The sequence below is a fragment of the Macaca nemestrina genome, chromosome 6, assembly GCF_043159975.1.
Source record: "Macaca nemestrina isolate mMacNem1 chromosome 6, mMacNem.hap1, whole genome shotgun sequence".
Lineage (NCBI taxonomy): Eukaryota > Metazoa > Chordata > Mammalia > Primates > Cercopithecidae > Macaca > Macaca nemestrina.
This window is the reverse complement of record NC_092130.1, coordinates 40,557,252-40,572,433: the sequence shown is the minus strand read 5'-3', so window position 1 is coordinate 40,572,433 and position 15,182 is coordinate 40,557,252. Positions and strand designations below refer to the sequence as shown.

The window sequence follows — 15,182 nt, the reverse complement described above, 5'->3', positions numbered from 1 at the left end:
AACAGCCGAAGTGTGGAAACAATCCAAATGACCCAAGAATCCAAGCTTATGACTGGATAAATAAAATGTGGTATGTCTATACAGTGAAATAGTATTTAGCCATAAAAAGAAATGGAGTACTGATCCATGCTACAACATGGTGAACCTTGAAAACATTATGTTAAGTATAAGAAGAAAGTCACAAAAGGCCACGTATTGTATGATTCTATTTATATGAAATGTCCAGCATTAGTGGTTGCCAGGGCTGGAGAGAGGGAGAAATGGGAGTGGCTGCTAAAGGCCACGGGGTTTTTTTTTGGGGTGACAAAGATGTCCCGAAATTAGTGGTGACGGTTATATAACTTTGTGAATATACTAAAAACCACTGAATTGTATACTTTAAAAGGTGAATTTTATGATATATAAATTATATCTCAAAAAATTAATTTAAAAAAGCACCCTGGAGGGGTAAGCGCAGGAAGTTTTGATGAACCGTTAGTGTCTTGGTGTGAGTTTATCAGGGCCCCTGAAGAGTGACAGCGGTGGGGTGGGAGCCACTGCTGTGGAGATGCGTCCCCTGCTGCCCATAACCACAGCTGCTTGTCACCGTTGCTCATGGAGAAAACTTCTGCTTGTCCTTCCGGACTCTGGTTGAGTGCCTCTTTATCTATCGAGGCCCCTTTCCCTTTGATAAATTGCCTACCTTCCTCTCAGTTTGTTAGAAAAGGCAGACCTTTTAGAGTTCAGGTTTTAGTTTCCTGCCATTTGAGGGACTTTCTTGGGGGCCAAGACTGTGACTCCCCAGAGCTCTGAGCAAGATCTTGTTGAATAAGCACTTGGTGAATGCATGACTGACATGAGTGTGCATCTGTGTGTGTGTGTGTGTTTAAACAGCCAGCCTTTTCAAGACTCCAGGTAAGAAACGCCCAGAGACCTCTCCAGGGCTTCCATGGTCCTGTGACACCCCAGGTCAAACCTGCCTGTCCTCCGGGGCAAAGCTTGACATCAGGGGCTGGTACAGTTACCTCAGGACATTCCCAAGCTCCCTTTCACTTGGGATGAGACATCTGTTTCTCTAACTCAGAAGTGGGTTGGACCAAGCTATTGTGTTAGCACCACAAACTTCCTGCCGGCTCCTCCTGCCCGCCAGTTCAGGAAGGCGGGAGTCTCTTTGTGAGCTGGCAGAGCTATGACTATAAGGAAGGCCTAATCTGATTTGTGGAAACAGCCCTGGGCTCCACCCGAACAGAGTAGTAGCCACCCAAGAGCCAAAGCGATGCCCACCGAGCAGCCTGCTGTTCCCCAATGGCCTCCCCGTGCCCTCTTCTGGCTGCCCCATCCTTGTAGCCCTGGTTTCCCTTCGGCCTGGGCGGGCCAAACCAACCCACCTTGGGATGAGTCAGAGGGGGCAGACCACAGGGTGTGGTTGCTGCAGGTCTCATGGGCTCCACGGATAAACAAGGAGCCTGGGCATCTCTGCCTGGGAAAACATCCCCAGCAGGGGCCTCCTGGTCCCCAGCAGTGGCCCTGTTCAGCTCTCCACATCAAGGGTAGGCTCTTGCCTGCCATGGACTGCACATGGCAGCAGAAGTGGTGTGGTATGTGTGTGTGTGTGTGTACTGGTTAGGTGCACAGGATGTCAGCCTTAGCATGAAACACAGAATCCCAGGATTTTGGAGGGAAGGGGCTTAAAGATCATCCAGTTCAGCCCCATAATGGGAAAACCGAAGACCGGTGGGGTGAAGTGACTTACTCAGGGTTGCATGATATAGAGCTTGGACAAGGCCAAATCTCCAAACTCTTTCCTCTGCTCTGCCCTGCCGCTCCCCTGGAGAGTCAAGAGGCAAGAAGGCTGTGGGAAGCTAGGATTCCAGATATGCCCTCAGTGCCCAGCCCAAAGGCTCCACTGTCTGGTTCCTAAACTGATCAGAGCACAGCCTGCTGAGGGCTGACAGGACTCCATGTGTGGGACGGGACTTCGGCTTATCTGAGGGGTCTCACCACCTCTGGCCACAGGCCCCAAGCCCTGTGCAAGAGAGAGGGCACTCCTGTGGTTTTCTGCATGGCAGCCACTCCTGCTTCCTCTGCTAACAGCACCCCTCTAGGGAAGTGCTTTTCCATGGAGTTCTGACCAGGCCGTCACTCACAGTGCTCTGTCTCTCAGTAGCCCCTGTGCACACACAGACAGGCCAGGCAAGGATGGCCCCACCCTCCAAGCACAGTGACTGGTCAAGGGGGCCACATGACCTGGCAGGGTCAATCAGAATCCATCCTTGTGACTGTACTTATGGACACAGAGACAAAGCTATCTCTTTTCTCCAGGCGGTGGGCTGGGATGGGGTAGATCTGGAGCTGCTGAGGCCATGGCCTCCTCTTCCCACCCCACTCCCCAAACATGAGAGAGGCCCATTTTACAGAAGGAAAGAATGAGGCCAACACATAGTGAGAGAAACTGTCTTCAGCCATCCTATGAGTTCTTGGACCCTTCCTCTGAGTTCTTAGATTCTGTCATGCCTGGGGCCAGTTCCACTTCCGAACTTACCAGTTTTATAAGCCAATAAATAAATCCCTTAAGATAGGTTTGTTAGTTCCAGTCAAGAAAGTCTTGACTAATAAAACAGGAAGGCCCCAGATCCAAAGTGGATCTGAGAATGTCTGACCACTATAGCAGAGGTAGCAGGTGCTAGACCCCACATACAGCCCACTTTCCCAAACTTGGGATAGGATGAGAGAAGTAGGAGCTCAGACACCCTCCCTGCTATCATGCCAAGGCTGGGCCATAGAGGAGGCAGTAAAGACCTTGGAGCAGGTTATAAGTTCTCTTATATAGTATTTACCAGGCATCCACTGTGAGTCAGGTGCTGTGCTAGACCCTGAGGCTAGGGTGGTAGACAGACTAGACATAGCCCCACAGAGCTCAGAGACTAAGTGTTTGCCAACTACTTTTATATTGTACAGCTCTATCATTAACTAGGTGTTTGACTTCCGGTGAAATATTTAATCTCTCTGAGCTTCTCATTATTTATAAAATACATCCTGACTTTGAGTATGGGTTCATGGGATAACGTGGAGTTTTGCTCAATAAATACTGGCTATGATTGCAACTTACAGGAGACAGCATCCTCCCTGTTTTCCCCACTCCTGAGGCTCACAGATTCACTGGGGTGGCCATGCCCACAGAGAAAGTTCAGCAATAGCATGAGAGTTGAAGGCTAATCAAAGGCTAGAATTCAAGAGATGCCATCAGAGCATGGTTGGCCAAGGAGTGGCCCAGGAGTGGAGCCCTAGCTGGGAGAGACGCTGCAGTGAGTTGGGATGGTCAAGGAGGAAGAGATAAGGCCATGGCCTCCTCTTCCCACCCCACTCCCCAAGCATGAGAGAGGCCCATTTTACAGTAGGAAAGAATGAGGCCAACACACAGTGAGAGAAACTGTCTTGACCCATCCTATGAGTCAGGATGGCACAGGAGCAAGAGTAAGAATGGAATGGACAGGGGACTGATGGAAGTTAGGTTGGAAAGATCTTTTAGGCCAGGGTGGTGAGAACAAAGTCCCTGTTCTGTGGTTCTTTGGGGTGGGGAACATGACAGGATAAAAGCACCTTAGGAGGCTGCTGCTCTGGTTCAGGTGACTAGGGATGAAACCCAAGCCGGGGTTACCCTTGAGGTATAGTTAGAGCAGAAGAGGCAGGTGTGAGAAAGATCCAGAAAGAAGAATGGCAAGGCCATGGAGACTCAGACTTATTAGACACAGTGGCGAGGGAGACCAAGGAGCACAAGGGCCTGGGGGATAGGGTGTCCCTCACCAGGACAGGACAGACAGGGTCTGAACTAGGTTTTTGTCTGGGGGTCATAGGGCAGAGAATGTTCCAAGTCATCTTTTAGACCATTCTGGATTTAGGACATATTGGAAGACTGTCTGGTGGAAATAGAGGCAGGTAATGACAGATACAGGATTAGATTCTGTGATGAGCAGGAGTCAAAGTGAACCCCAATAAATAGGTAACCACATGGCACACTCAGTCTGTGTGTGTTGGGAGCAGGAGAGTGATCTGTGGGATTTAAGGTACTCAGGCTAGAGTGGAGAGGGCACTGCCTGAGGACAGGCAGTTTTGCCAGAGAGGAGAGGCAATTTCCCCAGTCAAGGGAAAGAACCAGGGCCTGAGAGGGCAGTGCAACAGGAAGGCAGCTTCTACCCTGAGGCTGGGTCTGCCACTGTAGAGACGAGAAGGTAAGAGGTGCCGTGAGGTCCTGACCTTGCAAGACTTCAAGGAGTGGGGATGGCCTGTGAGGGAGGAGTTTGCTGTCCCTGAACAGAGGCTGCCACCAGGGGCCCCAGGAATCCAAGCTGCCCACCCATGGCCCATTGGAGATGGCTGCCTGCACTCAGGTGCCCAGCAAAGCAACAGGCAATAGGCAGTCAGCCTGCACATGCCCCGGGCCTGCCTCTCCCTGCAGCCCCGCTCCTGGCAGCCCAGCCTCCTGTAATTGCCTTCTAAAAATATCCTTCCCCCACCCCCACCTCTTGATTTCAAAATATTTAGTTTTCAGGGTATTTAAAATGAGAGCTGGCGGCTCTTCCAGGCCCAGATAACAAAGCTAAACATTTATGCTTCGACTGCATTTCTCTGAATCGGCTGAGATCTAGGGCTTGATATGGCAGCAGCAGGAGGGAGGGGAGTTGAGTGCGAGATGGATCACATGCAGGCCCCAAGGGCCGGGGGGCCACTGGCCTGCCCTGCCAAACCCCTCTAGGACCCTTCCCTCTGTCGGGGCCCACCTACCGCTGTTGACGTAAAGCCGGCCCCGGACGGTGTCCTTCCCCAGGATGTTCTCTGCCTCGCAGACATACTCCCCAGCGTCCTCCACCTTCACCTTGTTGAACTGTAGTCGTGAGTTCTTTCTGGTTAGGGAGGGGATAAGAGGGAGAGAGGCATGAGCCAGGGCCGGCTGTGGCTCCCCAGCGGTCACCCAGCGGTCGTCTCTCTCCACAGAGCCACAGTGGCCCTGCAGCTTAGATGGGAAGGAGATTCCCTCCGCCCAGCGATTTCTGGAGTCCAGATGGGGCATGGAGTCCCTGAAGCTGCAGGGAGCCCTGGGCCCTTAGGACAACACAGGGCAGGACTAGTGGCTGCTCACAGGTCCTAAATCTATGATCCCTCACATCCGCTTTTCTAGGGCCGGACCACTGTTGTAACATTCTTCTAGGGGAGTAAAGCCAGGCCCTATAGGAAGTCACATGGCCACCTCCCTCATTCCCAGCTGCCTCCGCCTCTCCTGGGAAGTGGCAACCTGTCATTCTGGGTATGCAAGACCTGTTCCCAGATACCTGGGAGGGCGGCTGTCCTGACAGATTCCCATGGCGATGGTGCCCAGACTCCTCGTCCAAACCTGGGGCTCTCCCTTGTTCTCAAAATCAGCCCTGCCACTAAGGGGCACTCTGTGGCTTCTCCAAGGGGTTTTTGTTTCATTCATTCATTCGTTCAACAAATGTTTACTGAGCACTTTCTGTGTGCCAGGGGCTTGTACACCTTGGGGAACAAAAAGATCCTGGACTTGATCCTCAGGGCCAACCTGGGTGTTCTCTTCTTACAGAAGGGAAAACTGAGTCCTAGAGGGACTTCCTGACTTGCCCGGGGGCACTTGGCAAGGCAAAGGCGGAGGTATGCCAGGAGCTGCAGTTCATGAGGACATGGGCTATCTCTGGGAACCCAAAGCTGGGGCTAGCCCTGAAGCTTTGAACCTAGTCCCTGCATGCTGAGAACTGTTTGGCCAGGCCTGGGCGGATCCCCCCAGTGCTGTGACTCCAGGGCACCTGGCCCTGGTCCCCCTCTTCTTTCTGAAGCCCCAGCCAAACCTCTCCTTCCTTCTCAGAGTTTCCCTGCAGCTACCCCAGGGTGCTTAGGCTCTGCAAGGGTCTGTTCACAGCCCTCACCCCTTCCTCTGCCTCCAAGGGCCAGCACGAGCTCTGGATAAAGCCTGGGACCCCAGCCTGGCCCCCAGGAGGAAGCAAGAAGTAATATGGTAATTTCTGTAGATGGTATGATTGCCTCCTCTTTTTAGTGCTGAATTAAAAAGCCAGGTTTCCAGCCTATGTGTAGTGGGTTGGAGAGGTGGGGGAACACGAGGGAGGGCAGTAGAGCCATCATTGCCCTGAGCCTAGGATATGTAAAACTGAGCTATGGAGCTGATGGGGTAAGGAGGCCAAGGGGAGGCAAGCAGAGAGGCTGGGCCAGGGTCAAGGAGATGCAAACTGGCTCACAGTCCCTACCTGGGCTGTTTCCACCTCTGATGGGGAGCTTCTTCCCAGGCATCCTTACCCCCAGATCCTCCAAACAAGGGTGCTACAAGGTTGTCTTTTCTATAGACCCTATTGCTGTGGTGACGTCCTTGCTGATGCTGTGGTGACAGCTGCTTAACTATTTCATATTCTTCCTGCCTCAAGCTGGTCTCTGTCTCCTTGGCCTGGTGCCGGGCCACAACCCTCTTCTGTCAATTATAGTTTGTTCCCTTCATTAAAGAGAGCCCTGGAGGCCCCTCTGACTAAGACAGCATCTCTTTCCCTGATCCAGCCAAATTAGATGCCACAGACTCCAGCTTCCCCCAGGGTATGGCTTCTCTCACTTCCCTGTGCACCCACCAGATTAGCAGGGAAGGGGGATCGCCTGAGGGTACGGGGGTGGGGGTGTTGATGCACAGGGGATTCTCCTTGTCGCCCACCCTGGAATTCAGAGGCGCTTGCCTTCTACAGCATCATATGTAGCAGGACACTAAGGAAGGATTCCCCACTTGCAGGCATGTGAGACCTGGAGAAGGGAGGCAAAGGGCTCTGGGAGTGCCCCTTCCCTCTGAGGAACAAGAAAGAGGCAGGGGACAAAGATAATGACCCTGAGGCTTGCTGCAGGTGTCTTAGGTTAGCAGCTGTCTCATGGTTTCACAGAAGCCGGCCCCAGAGATGCACATGGGGCTCTGGGTCCAGGCTGAGGGGCAGGGCTCTGAGGGTTTCTCAGCCCCTGCAGGAACTGGAGTCACCACCTTCTCCTTCCTCACTCCCAGCTCCAGGTGGAAGCCTGAGGACTCAGGACTCTCCTGTCTCCCTGGCGGGCCAGGTGCTGTGTTCTGCTCCTGGTGCCCCATCACGCGCTGACCCAGGTTTGCCCTGAGATGGTGACCACGCCCCCCCCGACCTCCCCAGCTGGTTCTCTGCTGGCAGGGACGGGATCTGGGCAGCTGTGTCCTCCACAGTGCCTACCCCCGCCCCCTGCCTGCTCAAGGGGCCTGTTCCAGCCTGCCCCTCATAAACAAGGGAACATGCGATTCTGCAGGGAAGGCCCTGTGCCCAGGGCTTGGGGGGGCAGTTTGCTCCTGGCACAGGAAGGCTTGGGTGAGATGTTTCAGGGCAGTGGGCACAGAGACAGCACCCGCTGAGGAGGGGTCTCTACAGGTCAACAGAGATGCCCAGACAGAGTGCGGCCTGGGCAGGGAGAGTGCCAGGAGGCAGGGGAGTCAGCTGTTGTCTGGGCAGACAGGACAGAGAACATTTTGCCAGAAAGCAGACTCCTGCCGCTGCCCCTGGCCCCTCTACTAGGTGGGGTGTGTAGTGTTGGATGGGTGGTGTGTGCAGGTGGCCGTTCTCTCTAAGTCACTCTGAGGGCACCTTGGTTGCAGGGAGTCAGAAGTTCTCTATCATGGCCCACTCCTCCACCACTCACAAGTCACTGCTGAGAGCCCAGAGGCAGGACAGGGAGAACAGGGAGGTTTCCTGATGCAGCAAATGGGGCAGGGCCCTGACAGGTAGGGGGCAGGGGGCACACTTTAGACTCTTATGGGTCCATAATACCCAAGAGGAGAAGACCAGGCTCTGTTTCTGGATTCTTCAGAGGAAACGGAGGCTTAATCAGGACAGTAACTGGTTCAGAAGGTTAGAACCATCCAAAGGGTCTCCTGCCCAGTCCCAGTGGGACTCTACACCCAGGAGAGGAGGGCTAGTCCTGCAAGATTCGCATCAGTTTAGTCCTCAGTGTAGAGCTCTCTGCCAGGCCCAGTAGGGGAGAAGCCGGTGTCTGGGTATAGGGATCCAGGCTTTGAGGCTCTCTCATGCTGGAAGGAGAGACAGATCCCTCCACAAAGCAATGAAGCCATGTCTAAGGCACCATGGGAGGAGACAATGAGAGCTGCCTAGAGGGCTTAGGAAGGTGTCCCAGAGAGATGACAGTTAAGCTGGGCCTTGGAGAGCCTTGCCAGGGACAAGCAAGGGGAGGAGAGCTGCCAGCATAGGGAACAGCCTGGGCTCAAGTCCAGTGCCATGAAAGGAAAGACCAGCGGCCGAGAGTGTAGCAGTGTCAGGAAACTGCAGGGCAGTGACTTGTAGGCCAGGAAGAGGAGTCGGAAGAGCCCCAAGGCTGTACCTGGCACGCAGTAGGCTCTCAAGCTCTGTCTTGAATGGATGATTGAATAGATGTTCCTGTTAGAAAGATCATTGCCCGTCAGGCACTCACAGGGGTCAGTGACTCTGTGGACTTCTAGAATTACAAACAAACTGAGTACATAAGTCACATTTTTTTTTTCCCTGAAGAAAAGGACGAGGCTTCTGCCAGATTCTATAGTAGAAGCTAGACTAGAGATTCATGAAGGTAAGGACCATGTCTGTTTTGTTCACTGACATATTCTGAGCCTCTAGCAGAGTGCCTGGCACATAGTTGATACTCAATACAGATATGTTAGATTCAGAAATGAATTCTCAGAGGGCCTGTGGTCCAGAAAAGGTGGGGAGTGGCCAAGAGTGGGACAGAGGAGGGAGACCAGATGGGAAATGTGCAGGCAGGGAAAGAGGCACGACTCCCTGGGCAGACGACAAGAGGCCAGGGGTTGAGGAGCTGGGAGTCTGGTTGAGCCACAAGTGAGAGGGGAACACGGGAGGGACAGAAAGGACTACAGCAGGTGGGGGAGAGGCCAGATTGGGCATTCAGAATCAGAAATATCTGTGAGGCATCTCAGACATGGTATCTAGTGTCTCTCTGGCAGCATGGGTCTGGAGCTCAGGTGAAAAAGCCATCATGTCTGGAGATGGAGACTTGGGGTCTCAGATTCTTAAAGCAACAGGAGAAGGTGAAATCACCCACAGTTGGAAAGGGAAGAAAGAAAATAGTGATGCCCGGCCAGGCGTGGTGGCTCAAGCCTGTAATCCCAGCACTTTGGGAGGCCGAGATGGGGGGATCACGAGGTCAGGAGATCGAGACCATCCTGGCTAACATGGTGAAACCCCATCTCTACTAAAAAATACAAAAAACTAGCCGAGCGAGGTGGCGGGCACCTGTAGTCCCAGCTACTCAGGAGGCTGAGGCAGGAGAATGGTGTAAACCCGGGAGGCGGAGCTTGCAGTGAGCTGAGATCTGGCCACTGCACTCCAGCCTGGGCAACAGAGCAAGACTCTGTCTCAAAAAAAAAAAAAGAAAAGAAAAGAGTGAGGCCCAAAGTTCAGGAAAGTTCCAGCATTGATGGCAACTAAGAAACAGTGTCCAGACTCACAGCAGGACCAGGAGGAGCATCACAGGGCCTGGGGAGCAGGTGTTCCTATGCCGAGGCCATTGAGAGGCCTGGAGGCCTGAGCCAGGGAGTGCAGAGATAACTGGGGTTTCTCCAGGGCCACAGCCATCGAGAGGTTGGGATGTAAGTGAAAGGCAGATTCCAGCAGGGCAAAGAGTGAGTGGAGGATGAGAGTGTGCAGTCAGTGGGCATGAGGCTAGCTCCCTCAGTGACTTCATATGGTGGTGGAGGGCGGAAGTGAGATGGGGCAACTGCTGGAGGGCCAGGGGAGCAGCAGCATGGAGGGACAGCATTTGAGAAAAAAAGTCACGGGTAGGGAGAGAAAGTTGAAGTTACCAGAGAAAGGAGTGAGTTGGTGGTACCAGGGCTCTGCGGGTGTGTGTGTGTGTGTGTGTGTGTGTGTGTGTGTGTGTGTGTGTGTGTGTGTGGAGTGTGGGAATGTGCGGGAGGGAGGGTGAGTATGCGTGTGGCACCAGGTAGGGTGGAATGATGATAGGCAGGTTGTAGACATGTTTGGGAGTCATGAGGAGGGAATGGGGGCTCTCTTGACTTTTGTCACTGCAGTGAAGTAGGGGAAAAGCCATCTTCTAGAAAGAAAGGATAGGAAGGAGACAGGACCCAACTGCCCCAGCTCCAAGAAGCCTGCCCATTCTCTTCAGCTTGGAGCCAGCCTTGGAAGTGCAGTGAGAAGGGGCAGGGTGGTCTCAGAGGGTGGGCTGGGTGGGCAGCCAGAGCTTCTTGACAATGCTGTAGACTAGGGACACATAGAACCCCCCACTTACCACTGGCCATGGTGAGTTCCTTAGGAAGCGGCATTCTTTTAGCCACAAACCTTTGATCTAAGCCAAACCCTTCCTTAATTACATTCTGTTTTCTGCCAGGATCATTTTCTAGAATGATCAGTTCTACTTCTGCTCCCCATTCTTGGAAGGAGAATCAGAGAATTGGAAGTAACTCTCAGTCCCCTGACTCCTTCATCCTCTTTTATAGGTTCCAGAGTCTGAGGGCCAGAGGCAGGGCGTGGACATCCAGCCCCACACGGCAAACCCAAGCAGCCGGCCCAGCCCAGGCCCTCTACCACTTTTTGTTGTGGGCAGGCTGGTGTGCTCTAAAACCATCCTAATTTGCATTTTGTGTGTGTGGTGGGGTGGTGAGGAGGAAAATGACAGCCAGGAAGGGAGTGGTTGTAAGCTGCCTGGGAGAGAGGGCAGAAAAGGTTTGGGAGCTCCTGAGTCAGAGAGGGAAGGCCACTAGGTCCCCAGAGCCAACAGAGCAGACATCAAGTAGAACGCCTGTTTAGCTGGCAGGCACGGGTTTTCCCCCTTGCTTCTCCTTGAGAGGCAGGAGAGAGGTGGTGGGCTGCCTTGGACTACCGGCTTCTCTGGTGCCAGAAGCCCCCTGCCTGACCCACCCAAGATGAAAGACAGGCCATCTTCCATAGCCTGGAGACTCAGGGAACTTCTCTGATTCACTTCCTTGGAGCACGGATTCAAGATCAAACACAATTCTCATGTTTTAGAGGGAAACCCTCTGAGGAACAGAGTTCTCCAGCACCAATCAAAGTGCTGCCCCTTTCCCCTACCTAGCTCTCTGACAAGTGACAGCTTGCAAGCTGAGAAACCAGCCCATCATGTGTGACCTCCCAGAGGCATTCTGGAGTCAGGGTCTTTCACCAAAGATTACCAATGATGGGGCTTTCAGACGCTGCAGCAGGTCTTTCAAGAAGTTTTAGGGGGGAGCAGGGTCTTCCACTGATCAAGCTGACCGTGACAGTCAAATTGCCTTCAACTATCCAGAGAAGTTAAAGGCTTAATTCTTGTCTGTGGTCTGCAAGACCCTGGGCCACCATGACCAGAGGGTCCCTGAGCTGCAGGAAGAAGGCTGGGAGTGGCAAGGAAGGGGAGTAAAGAGAGGGGCTGGGACTGGTTCCATGGGCGAATCTGGGGGCACAGCCCTGGCCTCTGTCCAGTTCAGGCCCCTCCTTCTCGAGAGGAGGGAAGGCAGCCGGTTGGACGGAGGACAGGCTGGATATTGCTTACCTGCCGTTGCCATATTTGATGCGAATGTCTCGGCTGCGGTTGAGCTCCTTGCCGTCCTTGAACCAACGGTAGGAAGGTTGGGGATTACCGGCTGCTGCCTCACACTTCAGCGATTGCTTCTCACCCACCTGTCCCGTCTGGCTCTTCATCTTCTTCAACTTGGGCCGGGTGGCTGTGGGGTACAAGGCAGGTAGGTGAGCATGGTGGTGGCAGGGGCAGTGCCAAGCATGAGTAGTGGACAGTAAGGGCCACTGTTTTTGGGCTGGAACTGGGGAAGGGAGGGATGATCCTGAGAGCCACCCCTCCTGGTGTCATTCCCTAGTTCAATTCAATAAGCATTTACAGTGAGTCTGTCATGACATCAATGTAGTTATAACTAATGGAGAGTTTCCTTCATGCCTTGAATGGTGTGAAGCTTGACATTAGCTTATGAAACCTTCATAATAACCCCATGAGTTCACAGCAATGGTTAAACCCACTTACGGATGGGGAAACGGAGGCTCAGAATGGTGAAGTCACTTCCCTAAGGGCAGATGATGGAACTGGGATTCAAACCCAGATCTCCTTGACATTGGTGCTCAAGATCTAAAATCATGGGTAACAAGCCATGGGGCTGTACTGGTGGGCTCAGGCCCAATCACGGATGCAAAGCTGCAAATGCCAGGCTGAGAGGCTGTCCCCATTTTTCTTAAATGCCATTCTATCTCCACATGCCCCAGTCTCCCATGTTTCACTTCCTTGCTCCTCTCCCCACCACCAAAAAAAACAAAACAAAACACACACACACACACACACACACACACACACACCACAAAAGAGAAAGTACCCTGTTCTTAGGAAGGTGAGGCCAAGCCAGTGCTCATGCTGAGATGTGTAACAATTTCCAGTGGGATAGTCCCTTAAAGGATACACAAAGCCTTCATGCAGGTTCTCGTTTGGTCCCTGAGCTCTGTAAGGCAGTGTCATACTGACACTGATGGTGCAGATGAGACTCAGAGAGGTGAAGAAACTTGCCTGAAGCCACATAGCCAGGCAGCCACAGAGCTGGGACCAAAGCTCAGGTATCAAGATTTGCCACGTGTTAGGTTGGTAGCAGGATGGTGTCTGATTTTGTGGTCTCATCTCTCTCTGTGAGATGGTTAAAAGCCTTCCAGTAGCAGAAGGGAGGGTCTGTTGGAGCCAAGGAGTTGTCTGGGAACAATGGCTCTGTCTCAGCCATTGGTCCTTTCCCTGGCAGCTCAGAGTGCTGACAATGGGCCAGAGCTGGCTCTGGAGAAAGGCAGGCAAGAGGGCCTGGCTAGAACAGGGTCCCCTCATTGAACTTCACCCTGAGCTGCTGCATATATGCAGGGAGTAGATGAGAGGGGCGCAGGGCACAGAGGAAGCACAGAAAGGAAGCCTTTAAAAATGTATGACGTAGGCTTATGCAATGATTCTCATAAAATAATTTTGTTCATTTTAGAAAATTAAAAAATACGGAAGGTTGAAAAAAGAAGAAAACAAAACCATCCCGTGTCTCCATACTCATAAATAACACCTCCCCCCATTTTTAAACAAAATGGAATCAATGACATTTGTGGACAATAATAACAATAATAGCTAACCTTTGTTAACTGTTCTCTCTGTGCCAGGCTCTATGTATTCTTTCCTTTAATGAAACACTGTAACCCTTTCGCCTGGGTGTTAAATAGTAATAATAGCATTTCCCAAAGTGAATTCTATAAGCAGGAGTATCTGGAGAGATGAAAACAGATATTACTTGAGAAGAGGGTCCCATGGGAAAATGAGTTTGGAGAGCATGTGGGTTAAGCATAGTTAAAGAAGTATCTATCAACTTCAGTATTGTTCTCTAAGTGAGGGCCTTGAAACCATTTTTCTTGGAACTCTTAGCAGCATTTCAAGGAAATAAAAGTTATGTGGAATAAATTCTATAACTTATATGTATATTTATTTGTGTGTGTATATATATATATATAGACAATGATTCCATTGAATATATATATATATATAGATACACACACACATATATTTTGACAGACATTAACATGATTCAAAATTCAAGAAGTGAAAAGGGGTATATGGCTTAAAAAACAAGTCTCTCTCTAACTTCTGGCCACAACCACACGGTTGTCTTTCAAGGAGATAATCATTCTTATCGGTTCCTTTGACCTCCTTTCAGAAATCTTTTATGCATACACAAATCCTGCCCGTATTCACACACTCAGTTTTTCTTACAGCATCATTTTTTCATGGTTGCATAATGTTCCTGTATGGGTGTATCATAACTCATGTAACTGATTCCTGTGTGGAACATTTAGCATGTCCCCCTCCACCTTCCCATTACAAACAACCCCAAAAGAACACCCTTGCAGCTTTATCTTTGCACACACCCCATGTATACTGCTGTATGGGGGAGGATGGCTCTAGACTCAGGCTGTCTGGCTTTCAATCCAGACTTTGCTACTTGTTAGATTTATGTCCTCAAGAATTAACTTCATTCGTTTGCGCCTCAACTTCCTCAGCTGTAAAATACAGGAGATAAATAATAGCTCTTACCTCTTGGGATGATGACTGTGAGGATTATATGAGACAATGCATGTAGAGCCTGGCACATAGAGAGCATTTAACAAAGGTTAGCTATTATTATTATTATTCACAATTATTTCCTAAGGCGATCTTCCTAAAAGTGGAATTGCTGCGTCAGAGGGTACGCAATCTTCCTCAGCTTTGTACATTGCCAAATTGCCCTTTGGAAAGGTTGCACCAATTTGTGCTCCCCCCACTGAATGACAGTGCCTGTTTTTTCCACACCCTCACCAACACGAGGTATTATCATGTCTTTAATCTTTGCCAATTAGCTAGGCAAAAGATAACGTCTGTTTGTTGTTTTAATTTGCATTTATTTGATTACTGATGAGGCTGAACATTTTTCATAAGTGTATTGGCCCATTGTATTTCTTCTTTTTGAATTGCCTGTTCATGCATGCAGTCTGTTTTTCTATTGAGTACTCATCCTAGTGACTTGTAAGAGCTTTTTATAAATATTAAGGCTATTAACCTTTTGCTACAAAGTTTTTTCCCCTCAGTTACCTGCTTTTTTATATTGCTGGTTTTTCTTCTTCTTTTTCGTTTCTTTTCTTTCTTTTCTTTTTTTTTTTTTTGTGGCACCCAGAGATTCTATGTGCATCAATCTATCAATCTGTTGGACTTTTTGGAACTTCATTATTCTAAGTGTGACTGAAATCCTGCCTTATCTTCCTTCCCTTACCCACTTCCCTCCCTCCTGCATCTGTTCTGGAGTCCCCAGTCATTGCTTACGTTAGGTCTTAACCCTGGAGGCTAATCGGAATCACATGAGAAGCTTTACAAATCAGGTACCTGGGACATATCCTAGGCATTCTGAAGCAGAAGCTGTGAGTGTGGGTTCGGGTTGTGGGTTCTAAAGGGCTCTTCAGGTGTGTTCCTTTACTTTTGGAAACGTAACATACATTCAGGAAAGTGCACATAAGTGTATAGCTCAATGACTGGTTACAGACTGAACACATATGCACAAGTGACTTTGCACTAAGATTGGGTTGACACCTGGTGATGATCTAACCTCTTGGTTAAGTGGTGACCTT

The 15,182-nt window shown here is 50.8% G+C and overlaps 1 protein-coding gene across 6 annotated transcripts in view; it reads right to left on the bottom strand.

Moving 5' to 3' along the window:
• LOC105467248 (neuregulin 2) overlaps positions 1-15,182 on the bottom strand; it is a 266,503-nt gene that overhangs the window by 29,218 nt on the left and 222,103 nt on the right. For all 6 annotated transcript variants that reach the window (XM_071098314.1, XM_071098316.1, XM_071098315.1 and 3 more), the window contains 2 exons: positions 11,563-11,734; positions 4,762-4,880 (listed from right to left, as the gene is read on the bottom strand). In XM_071098314.1, the coding sequence (XP_070954415.1) occupies positions 4,762-4,880; positions 11,563-11,734 (291 nt within the window). The remainder of the gene's footprint in view (positions 1-4,761; positions 4,881-11,562; positions 11,735-15,182) is intronic.